Here is a 19,326-nt window from a genome sequence, read left to right as displayed (position 1 = left end):
GGGTGCTCCGGTTTCCTCCCATGGCCAAAGACTTGCAGGTTGATAGGTAAATTGGCCATTGTAAATTACCTTTAGTGTAGGTAGGAGAATGGTGGGGATGTGGTAGGGAATATGGGGTTAATGTAGGATTAGTATAAATGGGTGGTTGTTGGTTGGCACAGACTCGGTGGGCCGAAGGGCCTGTTTCAGTGCTGTATCTTTAAATAAAAACATTTGTGCCACACAAGTGCCAGGTAATGACTATCTCGAACAAGAGAGAATCTAATCATCTCCCCTTGACATTCAATGGCATTAAAATCGCTGAATTCCCCATGATCAACATCCTAGGGGCTACCATTGACCAGAAATTGAACTGGAGCAGCAATATAAATACTGTGGCTACAAGAGCAGGTCAGAGGCTAGGAATCCTGTGGTGAGTAACTCACCTCCTGACTCCCCAAAACCTGTCCACCATCTACAAGGCACAAGTCAGGTGTGTGAAGGAATACTCTCTACTTGCCTGGATGGGTGCAGCTCCAACACCACTCAAGAAGCTCGACACCATCCAGGATAAAGCAGCCCGCTTGATTGTTTCTGGATGGGGTGCCATTCACTCCCTCCACCACTGACACACAGTGGCAGCAGCGTGTACCATCTGCAAGATGCACTGCAGCAATTCACCAAGGCTCTTTAGACAGCACCTTAGAAACCTGTGACTTCTACCACCTAGAAGGACAAGGGCAGCAGATGCATGGGACCACCTGCAAGTTCCCCTCCAAGCAATTTGCCAATTTTGAAGGGTCACTGACCTGAAACGTTAACTCTGCTTCTCTCTCCACAGATGCTGCCAGACCTGCTTAGTTACATACCATGATGGAATGTATACCAAGTGAACTAGACGGGCCAAATGAGCTCCCTCACCCATACTTCTCCTTCTGACCTTTGTGATACAGTCATATCTTCAAACCTCAAGGCACTTTTTGAAAAATAAATTGAACACAAATTAAAATTAGTTTGTGTCCAATAGTCAAAACTTACGGAACACGACTATGTTGAGTGAACACAAATTGCTCAAAGCCAGGTATCATATAACGCAATAGCTTCATTATGTAGCAGGTGAGATTGTCACAGGACGCTGCTGTGTAGAAAAAGGAAACAACAGCCGCATTGCTGTATGTGGGAGCTGTGTGCGCAGAGACGATGGTCAGATTATCAGTTTTAGTGAGGTCGGTTGAGGGATTAATATCAGTTAGGTCATCTGGCAGCACAGGACTCACTCACTACTTCAAAGTTAAACCTTGCGGGTGTTCAGCGCTGACAGTTTTGCCAAAGATATTCATACAATCTTGATAATTACAACCTTAATTAAATTATAAATGCCAGATGTGGGTCAGTTTGAAACAGCTGCACAGAACTATATTAGCATATTAACAAAGTTCCTGCAAATCCAATACTCTCGGCAGTTATCAAAAGCTAATTTGTGGAGCAGAATGATTTGAAGAGAAACCCAGTGTGTGGATTCGCCGGGTTTTGCTGTATTGTTGAAATATTGACTCAGTAAAAAAAAAGGGAGGTTTATGCAAAAGGTCACAGGCTGAGAAAACTGTCTCAACCAAAAATCCCCAGTGATGCCATTAATGTGCAGTTTAAGATAGTAGTTATTCCTGCATTATATCAGATGGCTGACTAAGTTTTCTGATCAGTGTTAGCAGATCATGTGTTAAATCCAACAGTCAATTTATTATAAAAAGGGCTAAGTAATGAACACCCAGATAATCAAAGCTAAGGAATGTACTTCAGAGTACCAAATCTACCCATTTATAAACTTTTAAACTGCATTTTTGTATGACATGTTTTGCTTTCTAACCCTTAATTACCCTCACCAATGGATCTATTGATCTCAATGCACTGCTTGAAAAGGGCAGCGGAAGCAGATTCAATAGCAACTTTCAAAAGGAAATTGGATATATATTGGGAAAAAAAAAAGGGTAAAATTTGCAGGGCTATGGGGAAAAAAAAACGAGCAGGGATTAATTGGATAGCTCTTTCGAAGGGCACAGATACAATGAGCCAAACTGCATCCTTCTGTGCTGCTGCTTCTACATGTTAAGGACTTGTTATTCCTAAGGTACTTGTATCATTTCAGTGATGACTTCGGAGACTTGGACCAGTGGTATCAGCAAGTTTTCTTATACAGGGAAATACAGTTTGTATTTTTCTGAAATAGATAATTTCTGCATTACAAAAACAACCACCTATCCATCTAAATGAAAATGAATTAACTTGACTCCGTCACTGCCCCGGTGTGCCTTATTTCACTCAACTGCACACAGTAATAAAGCTTTCTTCACTTCCACTCTGTCCCTCCCACCCCCACCAATGCCACACGGTGATAGGAATGAATGCAAGAACATTGCAGTGTAAATTAATCTCTTTAGGACTGTACATGCTGAATTAGCATTTGCCTTTTTTTTTGGCAATTTGCATTTTCTTCTACAAAGCAACATTGAGAGATTAATCACATGAATTTTGCATCAATTAGCTGGAGATAACTGCTTGGGTTGTCCATTGCACAGTATATTTGCCAGTTCTGGCAGTCTCACTGCTAATTGAAGCACGTACTGATATAATCAAATAACACACAGGGTAAGCTATTCGTCTTCCTGAGTGAATTAGAGAGCACAGACATACTGACATAAAAATAGCAGCGCAACTTAAAAATCAGATGTGTAAGAGGCCAGAGTTGGAGGAGTGCAGAGATCGGAGGGTTGTAGGATTGGAGGAGGTTAGAGATAGGGAGGAGTGAGGCCATGGACAGAATTGAACACGGAGTTGAGAAAATTACAAACATTTATACTTCATAAATTTCAGAGCTGCCCTGTGCAAAATATTCTACATTTAAGTGTCAGCAGTGACTGAACGGATAGCACTCCCACATTGGCAACCGGAGGATTACATCCCCTACAGAGGCATGAACACAAAAATACAAGTCAATAGTCCAGTGCGATACAGCTGAAGAGCTGTGCTATCCGAGGTGCAGTCTTTCGGATTAGAGGTTAAATTGAGGTAAAAACAAGAAATGCTGGAAATACTCAGCAGGTCTGGCAGCATCTGTGGAGAGAGAAGCAGAGTTAACGTTTCGGGTCAGTGACCCTTCTTCAGAACTGGCAAATATTAGAAATGTCAAAAGGTTATAAGCAAGTGAAGCAGGGGTGGGACATGAGATAACAAAAGGAGAAGGTGTAGATTGGACAAGGCCACGTAGCTGACCAAAAGGTCATGGAGCAAAGGCAGTCCGCAAGCAGGACCCCGAGCTTCCGGTTGCTTAGCATTTCAACACTCCCCCCTGCTCACATCTCTATCCTGGGCTTGCTGCAGTGTTCCAGTGAACATCAACGCAAGCTCGAGGAATAGCATCTCATTTACCGATAAGGCACACTACAGCCTGCTGGACTGAACATTGAGTTGAATAATTTCAGAGCATGATGGGCCCCCCATTTTACTTTTATTTTTAGTTATTTTTTTCTTTTTTACAATTTTTTTTTTTTTTTTTAATATGTTTACTTCATTTCATCTTCGTTTGTTCAGCTTGCTTACCCATGTTTTTTCATGTTTGCACTTGCTGCTGTTCAATCTTCAGTTCGTTACCGCCCTATCTGTACTAATGCTTTGTCTTTCAACACATTATTAGCATATTGTTTGCCTTTGCTCCAGGACCTTTTGGTCAGCTATTCTGTGGCCTTGTCCAATCTGCACCTTCTCCTTTGTTATCTCTTGCCCCACCCCCACTTCACTATTTGCCAGTTCTGAAGAAGGGTCACTGACCCGAAACGTTAACTCTGCTTCTCTCTCCACAGATGCTGCCAGACCTGCTGAGTATTTCCAGCATTTCTTGTTTTTATTTCAGATTTCCAGCATCCGCAGTATTTTGCTTTTATTTTAGGTTAAATTGAGGCACTTACTCTCCACATAGCTGGATGTAAAAGACCCCACAGTCACTATCCAAAGAACAGGGGAGTTCTCTCCAGTGTCCTGGCCAATATTTATCCCTCAAACATTGGCAAGAAAGATTATCTGGTCATTATCACATTGCTGTTTATGGGAGCTTGCTGTGCACAAATTGGCTGCCATGTTTCCGACATTACAACAGTGACTACAATTAAAGTACTTCACTGGCTGTAAATCATTTTGGGATGTCCTGAAGTGGTGAAAAGTGCTATAGAAATTCAAATCTTTCTTTAATCTGAGCCACAGCCGAGTGGGACAATGCAACAGACCACGATCTCAATATTAATGTTCAGGAAACCATCTGACCTATAAATTAACTGATTAAAAGTCGGACAAATTGTTTATGCTAGGAAATATTCAAGTTCATTTCTGTAAACTCAGTAATCATTTAAATGAATTATTTTCCATTTACCTCCAGCTCATAAATTTAGGATTTAACATTTTACTCAAACTGGATATCTAATGCTTACTGACTAATTTATGTTTCTATTTTTGTCACATCAAGTTGATTTGTACACTGATGAGTTTTATTTTAATGGATATCTGATTACCTATGTGAAATCTCACTTCTAAAAAAAGGGCAACACCCACATCTGAAAGGGTTTGTAAAGTTTCTACAAATGTCATGCTGTAGAACTCTTGCTATTGTTAGGTCAATCATCCTTTGATTGATTTGTTCATCTGGAATTTGCTCTGGAGTTCTCACTTTCTTAGTACCTCACAATGGTTACAGCACAGTAATGGCGGCCATGGGTCCATCGTGTCCACCTCTCCAAGAGCAACTCAGCTGGTACCGCTCCTCTGTCGTTCCCCTGTAGCCCTGCAAATATTTCTCTTCAGATAATTATCCAATTCCCTTTTGAAAGCCTCAACTGAACCTGCATCTACCACGCTCTCAGGCAGAGCATTCCAGATCCTAACCACTCACTGACAGTTTTTCCTCATATCACTGTATTTCTTTTGTCAATCACCTTAAATCAGTGTCCTCTGGTTCTGGACCCTTCCACCAATGGGAACAGGTTCTCCCTATTTACTCTGTTCAGACCTCATGATTTTGAACACCTCTATCAAATCTCCTCTCAACCTTCTTTTCTAAAGAGTACAGCCCCAGCTTTGCCGTTCCATCCTTCCAACTGAAGTCTCTCATCCACGTTCATGACATTTCATCCAATGTGCATGTTCCAGTCTTTATTTCACTCTTTGTAAAGTTTATGTGAAGAGAAGAATAATCAATGCATTTTATTTTCTGGTTTGCTGTGAGAAATCTTCAATGTGATTGGCTGCTTAGCCCACGTTATGACACCACTGATACTGGACAAAGATCCCCTTGACTTGGTGCTGGATTCAAATTAACACCATATTGATGATCAGAAAGTTTCAGCTCTTTAGTATATAACTCAGCCCTGTTTAGATCATAACATCACCTCAGGTAACTAACTTTTATAACCCCGCTTGGGAGAATATTCGAATGAAAGGCAGAAAGGGGAAAAGACTCAAGTAGATTCTTATTTTTTTATTTATTTTAGTATTTAGAGATACAGCAGTGAAATAGGCCCTTCGGCAGACAACGTCTGCACCGACCATCAGCCACCCATTTATACTACTCCCACATTAATCCCATATCCCTACCACATCCCCACCTTCCCTCAATTCCCCTACCAATACGAGAGGCAATTTATAATGGCCAATTTACCTATCAACCTGCAAGTCTTTGGCTGTGGGAGGAAACCGGAGCACCCGGCAGAAACCCACGCAGACACAGGGAGAATTTGCAAACTCCACACAGGCAGTACCCAGAATCGAACCCGGGTCGCTGGAGCTGTGAGGCTGCGGTGCTAACCACTGCGCCACCCAAATATATATTGAGGGTAAATCTACGTGGAGGAAAAGGACAGTTAATATGACCCTCACTGGGGCCAGAAGTTGCTGCTGGACAAGTCCACAAGACACAAGGTTGGATTGTAATTCCAGGGCCAGTTTGGATAGGTGGGTGAGTAGTTAGCATCAGTTAACACACCCACTGTTCCAGAAATGAGATTTAGGGTATTTTAACTCCAGGGGCCTAACTCTCATCCTCTGACCTCCCAACCATTGCGAGTGAGTAAGCAAAGTAAAGTTTATGAATATTTCACTAACCACTGGCTACACACAATTTATTGTAAACACTTACTGGCAGGGAAAAAAAAAATTTAAAGGGAGGCTTTAGTGACGGTAGATTTTAAACTTTCCACTCAGGTGTCGGATTTCATCACTTTCTGTCAGGATAAACCCAGCCTCCAGAAGTCCCCACCAAATCACTTGTCAACCCAAACTGAAAGCTTATGTTTAAAAAAAACCCCCCCCCACAAAAATCAGCACCAATCTCCTAAATTCTCATCCAACCATCTTCAGCTGAAGTATTTGAACTCAATGACTGAACGCAAGGTTAGTTGGGGCATTTGGATTACAGCATTAAATATCCTTAACTGTGCTACATCATTAATAGGGTGCAAGATAGCATGAAGGCAGCAAGATAGGTTCTCTCTATAGTAGGGAGGTGTCCAGAACAAGGGGGCATAACCCAAGGAGATACAGCTCAGCCATACAGGGGTAATATCAGGAATCACTTCTTCACACGAAGGGCAGCAGAAACCTAAAACACTTCCCCCCCCCCCCCCAAAAATGCTGTTACAACTGGGGACTAATTTGAAAATTTCAAGATGGATAGTTTTGTTAGGCAAAGGTGTTAAGGAGCCAAGGAGTGTAAATGGAGTCATGATACAGATCAGCTGTGACTGAAGTGAAGTGCTACAGAGCTGGTGTAGGAGGGAGGGCTTCAGATATGTGGATCATTGGGATACGTTCTGGGGAAGGTAGGATCTGTACAAGAGGGACGGGTTGCATCTGAACTGGAGGGGCACCAATATCCTGGGCGGGAGGTTTGCTAGCGCTCTTCGGGAGGGTTTAAACTAGTTTGGCAGGGGGATGGGAACCGGAGCTACGGATCAGTGGATGGGGTAGCTGTTGAACAGGCAGATACAGAGTGCAGAGAGTCTGTGAGCAAGGTTAGACAGTTGATAGGGCAAAGTTGCAGCCAGTATGATGGGTTGAAGTGTGTCTATTTTAATGCAAGAAGTGTCAGGAATAAGGGTGATGAACTTAGATCATGGATCAGTACTTGGAGCTACGTTGTTGTGGCCATTACGGAGACTTGGATATCACAGGGGCAGGAATGGATGTTGGATGTTCCGGGGTTTAGATGTTTCAAAAGGAATAGGGAGGGAGGTAAAAGAGGTGGGGGAGTGGCATTGCTAATCAGGGATAGTATCACAGCTGCAGAAAGGGAGGTCGTCGAGGAGGGTTTGTCTACTGAGTCATTATGGGCGGAAGTCAGAAACAGGAAAGGAGCAGTCACTTTATTGGGAGTTTTCTATAGACCCCCCAATAGCAGCAGAGACACGGAGGAACAGATGGGGAGGCAGATTTTGGAAAGGTGCAGAAGTAACAGGGTTGTTGTCATGGGTGACTTCAACTTCCCTAATATTGATTGGAACCTCCTTAGTGCAAATAGTTTGGATGGAGTAGTTTTTGTCAGGTGTGTCCAGGAAGGTTTCCTGACTCAATATGTAGATAGGCCGACTAGAGGGGAGGATATGTTGGATTTGGTGCTTGGCAACGAACCAGGCCAGGTGGCAGATCTCTCGGTGGGAGAGCATTTCGGTGATAGTGATCACAACTTCCTGACCTTTACTATAGTCATGGAGGGGGACAGGAGCAGACAGGATGGGAAAATATTTAATTGGGGGAGGGGGAATTACAATGCTATTAGGCAGGAACTGGGGAGCATAATTTGGGAACAGATGTTCTCAGGAAAATGCACGACAGAAATGTGGACGTTGTTTAGGGAGCACTTGCTGCGACTGCTGGATAGGTTTGTCCCGATGAGGCAAGGAAGGAATGGTAGGGTGAAGGAACCTTGGATGACAAGAGATGTGGAACAGCTAGTCAAGAGGAAGAAGGAAGCTTACTTAAGGTTGAGGAAGCAAGGATCAGACAGGGCTCTAGAGGGTTACAAGGTAGCCAGGAAGGAACTGAAGAATGGACTTAGGAGACCTGGAAGGGGACATGAAAAAGTCTTGGCAGGTAGGATTAAGGAAAATCCCAAGGCGTTCTACACTTATGTGAGGAACAAGAGGATGGCCAGAGTGAGGGTAGGGCCGATCAGGGATAGTGGAGGGAACTTGTGCCTGGAGTCGGAGGAGGTAGGGGAGGTCCTAAATGAATACTTTGCTTCAGTATTCACTAGTGAGGGGGACCTGGTCGTTTGTGAGGACAGCGTGAAACAGGCTGATATGCTCGAACAGGTAGAGGTAAGAGATTGCTGCGCCTTTGGCGATGATCTTTGCGTCCTGGAGTAGTACCAGATGATGATTGGAGGGTGGCAAATGTTATTCCCTTATTCAAGAAAGAGAATAGGGATAACCCTGGGAATTATAGACCAGTCAGTCTTACGTTGGTAGTGGGCAAATTATTGGAGAGGATTCGGAGAGACAGGATTTATGATTATTTGGAAAAGCATACTTTGATTAGAGACAGTCAGCATGGCTTTGTGAGGGGCAGGTTATGCCTCACAAGCCTTATTGAATTCTTTGAAGATGTGACAAAACACATTGATGAAGGAAGAGCAGTGGATGTGGTGTATATGGATTTTCGCAAGGCATTTGATAAGGTTCCCCATGGTAGGCTCATTCAGAAAGTAAGGAGGCATGGGATACTGGGAAAGTTGGCTGTCTGGATACAGAATTGGCTGGCCCATAGAAGTCAGAGGGTGGTAGTAGATGGAAAGTATTCAGCCTGGAGCTCGGTGACCAGTGGTGTTCCACAAGGATCTGTTCTGGGACCTCTGCTCTTTGTGATTTTTATAAAGGACTTGGATGAGGAAGTGGAAGGCTGGGTTAGCAAGTTTGCCGATGACATGAAGGTTGCTGGAGTTGTGGATAGTGTGGAAGGCTGTTGTAGGTTGCAACATGACATTGACAGGATGCAGAGCTGGGCTGAGAAGTGGCAGATGGAGTTCAACCTGGAAAAGTGTGAAGTGATTAATTTTGGAAGGTCAAATTTGAATGCAGAATACAGGCTTAAAGACAGGATTCTTGGTAGTGTGGAGGAAGAGAGGAATCTTGGGGTCCATGTCCATAGATCGCTCAAAGTTGCCACCCAAGTTGATAGGGTTGTTAAGAAAGCGTCTGGTGTGTTGGCTTTCATTAACAGGAGGATTGAGTTTAAGAGCCACGAGGTTATGCTGCAGCTCTATAAAGCCCTGGTTCGACCACACTTGGAATATTGTGTTCAGTTCTGGTCGCCTCATTATAGGAAGGATGTGGAAGCTTTAGAGAGGGTGCAGAGGAGATTTACCAGGATGCTGCCTGGACTGGAGGGCATGTTTTACGAAGAAAGATTGAGGGAGCTAGGGCTTTTCTCATTGGAACGAAGAAGGATGAGAGGTGACTTGATAGAGGGGTACAAGATGATGAGAGGCATAGATAGAGTGGATAGCCAGAGACTTTTTCCCAGGGTGGAAAGGGCTAACACCAGGGGGCATAATTTTAAGGTGATTGGAGGAAGGTTTTGGGGAGATGTCAGAGGTAGGTTCTTTACACAGAGAGTGGTGGGTGCATGGAATGCACTGCCAGTGGTGGTAGTAGAAGCAGATACATTAGGGACATTTAAGCGACTCTTGGATAGGTACATGGATGATCGTAGTATGAAGGTTATGTAGGTAGTTTGATCCTAGAGTTAAAGGTTAAAGGTTCGGCACAACATTGTGGGCCGAAGGGCCTGCACTGTGCTGTACCGTTCTATGTTCTATGTTCCAACAGTGGAACAGGCCCGAGGGGCCTCCTCTTGTTCCTAGGATGGATCATTTTCTGAGTAAGTGCCAGATTTTACGGGTTTGAGTACAAGATTGACAATGTCATTCCAGGTTTATATTGTGGAGGTGGATAGAGGGGGCAAGATCAAGTGAAATATTACTGCCCTCTTGCCCATACTGCAGTAATTGTACTTTAGTATCACCGAGTGAGGCTTTCCTCAACAGAGTCAGAACTGTATCGCTACAAAACCTTCACTCAGCAAATCTGGATTGACAACCGTGTAGGGGTGAGATTTTCTGCTCACTGAAGATGGGCTGATAATTTGAGAACTTTATTGAATTAGTCAGCACTGAGCTGCAAACAAGAGCCACATAACAAGTGAGGTGCAAGTACAACAGGATATAAATCCATCTTAGACATCGCACGGAACAGCCAATAGCAAATCAGTAACCCATTTTACACTCTGCCCAATTTCCACTGAACACCAAAACAAGCTGCTAATTCGCTGTCTTGAGTTACCATTGCAAAATTTATACCCCATTGTTCCCACACATTCAGAAGCTGGTTTTCTTTCACAGATAATCCTGCTATTAAAAAAGGCCCCAATCTACACCATTTACTGTGTTACCTAACTGGGTGTCATCAGCAAACTTGGAAACTTGGTCCTCTCTTGCTTCATCCAAGACACTGATGAGTGTAATCAAATCAGACAGTCAAAGGAAGGGCAGGAATGATCAAGGACTACAAATGGAGATCTTTCTGCAGAGGCAGAGGGCATGGCCGAGATACTAAATGACGACTTTACGTTGGTCTTCACAACTGCAGGATGCTGCCAATACTCAGGAAGTTGCTGTCAATGGTAGAACTGAATACAAGCTCAAATGCCTGCCCACTTTGCTATGTTTTAAGTTGTTAGAGGAGTGCAACACTTACTGATGAATCCTCTGTTGGCTGAAAGGAGCTGTGTAGCAGTCTGTATCCTCCAGATCCGGTAACGTATCCTTGTCCAGCTTCATAGGTTTCCTAGGTAACCATCCTCGAAACCTGCTCAACCTTTTCTCCATTCTGTTATAAAAACGTGTAACTGTTAGCAAAGGTCTAATCTTAATGTTTACAGCCTATTCCAATCCTTGGGCCATTATTTCCACCAAATCAAGTATAGATTTAGGAGCCTTTGCTTTAACAGACTGGTGCCGTTTCACCCAGTCTCAATTATAAATGGACGTGACTGAAATTAAAGAACACAGGGTAGAAGTAGAAAGATTTTTATAATGTGAAAATAGGAAATTTGCAAGAATGGTTCAGCTTTGGTACTTTTATGGAAGTGTTAAATGACCTGTTGCTCAGTTGTGTGTCTGGTCCTGCTCTGCTCCTGAGTAAATCACAATGCTCGCTGCAGCATATTCTAAATCAGTTACTAAACAGACGTGGCCTCAAATTTGCCACTACAGCATCAGAACGCATACTGTCTAATTAATGCCATCCATCGCCATTTTCAGGTTCCAGGAAATTCTGGGCCCATGGGTCACTGCCCTTCTAAAACAGTGTCTCCTGTAACCTACCCATCACCATCCCCACAGGAGTGTGCTGCTGGAACATATAATTGGCTCATATTCCACACAGTTTTCAATAATGAAACATTTCCTTGTCACTCATCAGCTCAACTGCACAGAGATCAAAGCTGATCCTCTGGGATTCATTGTCTCAAATATAAAAGGAATGGCAAGTCCATTTCTCACTTTGTTGGCAGCCCATCTTACACCCCACACTGTTTAAGAGCTGAACAACGAGTCTAGAAAATGGGGTCACAGTCTCAATAAAGGGTTGGCCATTTCAGGCTGAGATGAGCAGAAACGTCTTCAGTCAGTGCATTGTGAATCTTTGGAATTCTCTACCCTAGAGAGCTGCGGATGGTCATTGTCTCTGTCTCAGTCTTGATACTCAGTGTGTGTTCTGGACACTAGGGAACTTAAGGGCTATGGGGATAGAGCAGGAAAGTGGATGGAGGTAAAAGATCAGCCATGATTGTATTGAATGGCTGAGTAGTTTGATGGGTCCATATAGACTGCTCCTGTTAGGTTTTTATAAAGGCTTGTTCCTGCTCAATCCATTCTCTTAGAAAACTGCTAAGGTTGGTCTCCTACCATGCAGGGCAGACATTTGCAAGACAAGCATTAATAAAAGCAATGGCAGATGGTAGTGTTACCTCCAGTTGTTGTGGAAAATCCTTATCCAATATTAAAAGGGCATTTATATATATTAGTAGAATTACAAACTTATTCAGTCAGCAAGCAAGTAGTTTTAAACAGATATTGTTGACATGCAATATTTTACTTGACCAAGAGATAAAAGGTGTAATGAGGGTCTAAAGCAAGGTGCCTTTATTTAAAATATTCTGCTGTGTAACATTGTTCTGTCAGAAGGTAATGCAAGTGGGCTTTGGTTTTCAGCAGTGGGGACCAGAGCTTGGCATTCGATCAAGATAATGGAATGTCGTCAAGAAATAATTAGGGCATCTTCTAGTCTATGAGATTAGGAAACAGCACAGTCTCAGTTCATGCTGATTAGCTTTCAGGCAACGCTCAGTCACACCAACCTGCTCATGAACTTGTACCGTCGGTGCAGGTAATAGATTTTTCTCCTGGAAGAACAGCAAAAATGAAGCCAGTCGAGAAGAAAACCCGTCGTCAGTTACAGTATGAACTAGCAAGGAAGGAAAGGGAGATTGAAGATATAAGCCTGCAAGAGGTAGGAGAAAAGACTAAAAAGAGAGATTAAGAGATCAAACATAGAAAACAACTGGTGAGAAACCAAACAATTGGCTTTAAAACATTAATTCTCCTTTTCCATTCATTGTAATAATTCTGTAGATCTGAGTTAAAAGGGGTCTGAAGACATTTCTTTCTGCAAAGACTTGTTAGAACATGGAATGTTTCCCCAAAGTGAGTGGTTGAGGCAGAGAATGCTGCATCTCTTAGGGATGAGAGAGGAAGGTACAGAGCTGGGGAGAGTGGGTCAGTAGGATTGGTTTTGGTTTGCTCTAAAAGCATAGGCACAATGGTTCAAATGGTCCTCTTCTGCGCTGTAAACATTTCTTTCCCTCCAGTTATTTGGAGAATTACAGAATGATGCAACACAGGAGACAGCCATTCAGCCCACTGTGCCTGTGGGACATGATTTGGTTCATCATGGCACATTGGTTGAAGGGAGCAGTTACCAAATGAAACACAATCATAACTCTTCAGAGTCTTCAAGACCTTGATCAGATTGCTCTTCAACCGTCCAATTATAATTGACTGACACCCTATAATCGATTTAATTATAGCTCACCGGTCAGTTAATGGCTTTTTTTTCTCTACATCGTTCCAAACTAAAAGCACTCAATGTTCTGGGAACATGATCAAGAATGGATTCTAAGCAGATGAAAATGTATTTTCCCAGTCCAATTTTTCATGGCGGGACACAGCCAAGAGCTTCAAATTAGATGGAAAGGGAATTGCTGCAAACGTGTTGTAAACAAAAACAGAAAAGCACAGAACCATCAACACCTGCCAAGAGAAAAGAGAGATCAACATTTTGGGTATAAACCCTTCATCAGGACACAAGGGACCTTCCCCGAAATGTTGGCCTACCTTTTTCCCTATAGATGCCAACAGGCCTATTGTGTACTTCCAACATTGAGTTAACAATCCCTCCACACCCAGCTCAAACAAAAGATACAGACAAAACCACCAACGGAATAATTGAGGAAAAACAGCATATCTTTGCTTACCTGAAAGGCATTCGTACATTCATTAACTCTGCATATCTACAAAGAACTTCCCAAGGGGCATGTAACTTCACAAATATTATATCACTGTTGGTTAGTGATGACTGCAACAAAAACAAAAACAAAATACATAAATTTTTTTTATTCAAAGAATACAGGCGTAGCTGGCAAGGTCAGCATTTATTGCCCACCCCCAATTGTCCTTTGGAAGGTGGTGGTGAGCCACCTTCTTGAAACAACTAAGTGGCTTGCTAGGCCATTTCAGAGGGTAGTTAAGGGTCAACCACATTGCTGTGGGTCTGGAGTCACATGTAGGCCAGACCAGGTATCACGGCAGATTTCCTTCCCTAACGAACATTAGTGAATCAGATGGGTTTTTACAATAATCTGGTAGATTCACAGTCTAAATTTTTATTCCAGATTTATTTAACATTGAATTTAAAATTTCTTAGCAACCATGGTTGGGTTTGAACCAATGTCTCTAGATCATTAGTCTAGTCCTCTGGATTACTCATCCAGTAATATAACCACTATGCAACTGTACCCCTATGTTCCACTGAGAACATAAAATATACAATTCATATTGATATAGCACCTTTAATGCAATAAAATGCGCCATGGCACTTCACTGGAGCATTATAAAAGCAAAATTCGACACTAAGCCACTTGAGATATTAAAGCAGATGACCAAAAGCTTGGTCAAAGAGGTAGTTTTAAGAAGGTCAGAGGGGTAGAGAGGCAGAGAGGAGTAGGGAGGGAATTCCAGAGCTTAGAATCTTGGCAGCTGAAAGCACAGCTACCAATAGTGGAGCAACTGAAATTAGGGACGTTCAGAGAACAGAACTTGAGAAGTGCAGATATCTATCGTGAAGGGTTGTGGAAGGCACTATATAAATGCAGGTTGTTATTGCAACTCCAGAATGCTGCAATTATTCAGCATTAATGGCTTTTAGCAAGGCTTTAAAATGTAAAAGGGGAGACTTTTCTTCACTCACTTTTGTTGAGCTTAACTTTTTTTGTGGGAGGTCATTACAAATGTGTTAATTAACTCTCACTTAACTGGACAGTTCCAACATTTCACTCAAAAGACAAAAGATTATTTAATAATTGATCGCGTGTGAGATTCTGATTTTATAGTATTAATAGCTGCACCAGCAGAAATCCTGGCTTCCTTGGAGCTGAACAAGCTCTTAGTTAATCTAGTAAGTGCTTTGAAGTTTTTTTTATAAAAATGAAGTCATTTCTAGTACTTCTCCATTAATGCCAAGAGTCAGGTGGCACTCCCCTTATATACTTGTTTTGTTAACTCGGACTTCTCTACTTAGAGACAGTCTTACGTTTAACTCCAAGTCAGGTAGATGTTTCACTTCATCGTATTAATCAAGGGTAAAAATTAAAAAAATCACTGCCTTTAATTTGCCAATAAGTAGGATATTTAATTTAAGAAAAAAAAAATCTAAAGTGCAGTTCTTCAATTTTTACACAGGAGGCTATTCAGCCCATCGTGCCTGTTCTGGCTCTTTGAAAGAGCTATCCAATTAGTTACACTCCCCCTGCTCCTTCCCCACAGACCTGCAAATTTCTCCTTTTCAAGTATTTATCCAACTCTCTTTTGAAAGTCACTATTGAATCTGCTTCCACTTCCCTTTCAGGCAGCACATTCCAGATCACAACCCAACGCTTAAAAATTTTTCAGCTCCTCCGTTGGCTCTTCTGCCCATTACCTTAAGTGTGTCCTCTGGTTACTGACCCTCCTGTCGCTGGAAAAGTTTTGCTTTACTTAATCAAAGCCCTTCAGGATGTTGAACACCTCTATCAATTTCCCCCTTAATCTTGGCTGCTCTAGGAGAACAATCCCAGCTTCTCCAGTCTCTCCACAAAACTGAAGCCCCTCATCAAATCACAAAGGGTAATTAATCCATTGCGGATATTTTTCATTGGATTTATGCACATTGCAGATATCAATATTTAATTGATAATATATTTTTGCATGTCCATATGTCAGAGTTCAATAGCCACCATCACAGAGTGTGCGTTACTATGGTATTTTGTAGTCAGCAAGGGCCCCAAAGAACCCCCGTCAGGTAAAACAAGGCGGGCTTCTTGCGGGCTTGGGCGGAGCAGGCAGGCCTGCCTGATCGGGCACCACGTGTTCCACAGAGGGCCACCCCCAAAGCACAACACTCACCACCACCCCCAACTAACCGACCCCCTTGCCTGCCAGGGCCCGGCGAGGCCCCAAAAAACTTACCCGAGTTTCAGGGCCGTCCTTCCTGTTGCTTCCGACGGCTGGGTGTAGTCCCAGCAGTGGCCACTGCCCCCGGTGGCGCTGCTGGGACTAAAAGCTGCCAGCCCCCTGCTTAGCCAGCAGCTCCATTAGGTGGGACTTCCCGCCTCAAGGAGGTAGAGGTCCCTCCCAAGACTAATTAAGGGACCGGGTAGCGAAAAATCCCAGCGTGGCTCCCAAGTCCCAACGGAAGCAGGCTCGACACCACCTTTTCAGCCAGTGGGTGGGGCCTCCCACCCAATGTAACATTCCAGACACAGAGCGCAAGAGCTCTGTTAGAAACAACTGAATTTGCAACGCAGTATAACTGCTCAGATCACCGGAAGGACTGAACCATCCAATACTACCTTTCGCCAACAGGTCTGTCTTCTACTACCTTGTATTGACTGCTCACTAAATTCAAGGCCAAATGATCAAAACTGATCTGACTATTAAAACAAAGCTAGAAGAAAAATTGCCCCTATATTAATGCCCTGATTCTTTAGATAGGCCACATATATACAATTAAGCGAATTGTATGGGTTGAGTTAAAGCAATTGAAATTTAATCTAGATCAACAGCCACATAGATTCCAGACATGCAAAAACTCTGCATGTTTCATTTGAAACAAGGAGGTTCAAAAATTCTAATGAAGTGAAAATGGAAACCCAGACAATGATGAGATCATATTTATGATGGAGCTTGGCAGTCAATCAATCCCTGGGATGAGGATCATCATCTTCGAGAAAGGCTGATATCTGGTGAAGGAAAAGCAATTTCTGGGAACTCAAAACTAAATAATTAATTTTGGTCACTATGGGCTATTCTAGTAAATGGGTTTGAGTGGCTAAGGACAGATGAATTCTGGTGCATATCTACCAGATATTGGTCTGCTGGCAGAAAACAAAAATTAACTAGTAAGATAAACATAAGAAATAGGCGCAGGAGTAGGCCATTTGGCTGCTAGAGTCTGCGGCGCCATTCAACAAGATCATGGCTGATCTGATTGTGGCCTCAACTCCACTTTCCTGCCTGCCCTCCACCCACCCCCCCCCCCCCCAAATAACCCTTTACTCCCTAGAATATCAGAAATCTAACTCAACCTTGAATTTATTCAACGACCCAGCCTCCATTGCTCTCTAGGGAAGAGAATTCCAAAGATTAATTGACTAAGAAATTCCTCCTCATCTCCAGCTTAAAAGGGAGATCCCTTAATTTGAAACTGTGCCCCCAAGTTCTAGAATCCCCACAAGGCATCTACCCTGTCAAGCCCCCTTGGAATATATGTTTCAATAATATCACCTCTCATTCTTCTAAACTCCAATAGTATAGGCCCAACTTTTCCTAATAAGACAAACCCTTCATCCCAGAAATCAGCCTAGTGAACCTTCTCTGAACTGCTTCCAATGCAAGTATATCCCTCAAGCAAGGAGACCAAAACAGCACACAGCACTCTAGATGTGGTCTCACCAGTGCCCTGTGCCATTGCAGCAAGACTTCCCCACTTTTATACTCCATCCCCCTTGCAATAAATGCCAATGTTCCATTTTCTTCCTAATGACTTTCTGTACCTGCATGCTAACTTTTTTGTAATTCTAATCCCCAAGTACCACAGCATTCCGCAGTCTCTCTCCATGTAAATAATATTCTGCTTTTCTACCAAAGTGGACAACCTCACATTTTCCCACATAAAACTCCATCTGCCAAATCTTTGCCCACTTAACTTATCTATATCTCTTTGCAGACACTGTGTATCCTCTTCACAACTTCCTTTCATACCTATCTCTGCATCATCAGCAAATTTGGCTTCAATACACTCGGTCCCTTCATCCAAGTCATTAATATAGATCGTAAATAGTTGAGGTCCCAGCACTGATCCCTGTGGCACAGTTTGTCAAACTAAAAATGCACAATTTATCCCAACTGTTTCCTGTTAGCCAATCCTCTATCCATGCTAATATATTACCCCCAACACAACATGCTCTTATCTTGTGTAGTAACCTTTGATGTGGCACCTTATCAAATGCCTTTTAGAAATCCAAATACACTACATCTACTGGTTCCCTTTTATCCAATCTGTTTGTTACATCCTCAAAGAACTCTAATAAATTTGTCAAATGTGATTTCCCCTTCATAAAACAATGTCGATTCTACCTGATTGCATGATGATTTTCTAAATGTCCGGCTACTACTTCCTTAATCATGGATTCTAGCATTTTCCCAACGGTAGATGTTAGGCTAACTGACCTATAGTTTCCAGCTTTTCGCTACCCCCTTTCTTGAATAGAGGTGTTGCATTTGCAGTTTTCCAATCCACAGGGACCTTTCCAGAATCTAGGGAATTTTGGAAGATTACAACCAATGCATCCATTATCTCTGCAGCCACTACTTTGAATATCTGGGGATACCGGCCATCAGGTCCAGGGGCCTTGTTAGCATTTAGTCCCAATAACTCTCCTATAGTGGTTGATTTTCTGCTATTCTTGGGATACTTTTGGTGTCTCCTACAGTGAAGACAGATACAAAATACTTGTTCAAAGTCTCTTCCATTTCTTTATTGCCCATTATCAATTCCCCAGTCTCATCCTCTAAGGGACAAACATTTAGTTTAGCCATTCATTTCTATATATTTGTAGAAACTTTTACTCCAATTATATTTCTTGCTAGTTCACTCTCATACTTTAATTTCTCCCTCTATTTCTGGTTTCGAAAAGTTCCCCAATCTTCCAGCCTACCACTAATCTTTGCAGCATGACAACTTTTTTCTTTCAATGATACCATCCTTAACTTTGTTAGCGAGCCACAGATGGTGCATCCTTCTCAGTGGCACATATCTTTGTTGAGAGTTATGAACTATTTCCTTAAATGTCTGCCACTGTTTCTCTGTCTTTTTAAACTTATTTTCCCAGTCCACTTTAGCCACCTGTCTTCATAAACTTAAATAAAAGGTAATTACAAGGGTAAGACACTAGCTTCAGACCCAAATTGCTTACCCTCAAACTGAATGCGAAATTAGTCATATGATCACTCTTGCCTCAAGGTTCCTTCACTATGAGGTCATGTAATAATCCCATCTCATTACGCATTACCAGGTCTAAAATAGCCTGCTCCTGGGTTGGTTCCAGAACATAATTTTATGCAACTGTCCCTAATACACTAGGAACTCATCCTCTCGGCGACCTTTGCCAAGTTGATTTGTCCAATCTACAAGATTAAAATCACCCACAGTTGATTTACATTCTGCACTACAGTGTAGCTACCCAATCTTCACAAAAGATTAAAATAAAAGCAAAATACTGCAGATGCTGGAAATCTGAAACACAAACAAGAAATTCTGGAATCACTCAGCAGGTCTGGCAGCATCTGTGGAAAGAGAAGCAGAAGAAGGGTCACTGACCCGAAACGTTAACTCGGCTTCTCTTTCCACAGATGCTGCCAGACCTGCTGAGTGA

General features: G+C 42.6%; 1 protein-coding gene across 4 annotated transcripts in view; it reads right to left on the bottom strand.

Moving 5' to 3' along the window:
• LOC137379411 (anoctamin-4-like) overlaps positions 1-19,326 on the bottom strand; it is a 238,897-nt gene that overhangs the window by 63,697 nt on the left and 155,874 nt on the right. For all 4 annotated transcript variants that reach the window (XM_068050181.1, XM_068050182.1, XM_068050184.1 and 1 more), the window contains exons 7-8: positions 13,612-13,712; positions 10,773-10,904 (exon numbers count right to left, since the gene is read on the bottom strand). In XM_068050181.1, coding sequence (XP_067906282.1) covers positions 10,773-10,904; positions 13,612-13,712 — 233 coding nt within the window. The remainder of the gene's footprint in view (positions 1-10,772; positions 10,905-13,611; positions 13,713-19,326) is intronic.

This window comes from Heterodontus francisci, chromosome 18 (assembly GCF_036365525.1).
Source record: "Heterodontus francisci isolate sHetFra1 chromosome 18, sHetFra1.hap1, whole genome shotgun sequence".
NCBI classification, from domain to species: domain Eukaryota; kingdom Metazoa; phylum Chordata; class Chondrichthyes; order Heterodontiformes; family Heterodontidae; genus Heterodontus; species Heterodontus francisci.
The sequence above is the reverse complement of the archived record's forward strand: the minus strand, read 5'-3'. Positions and strand labels throughout refer to the sequence as shown.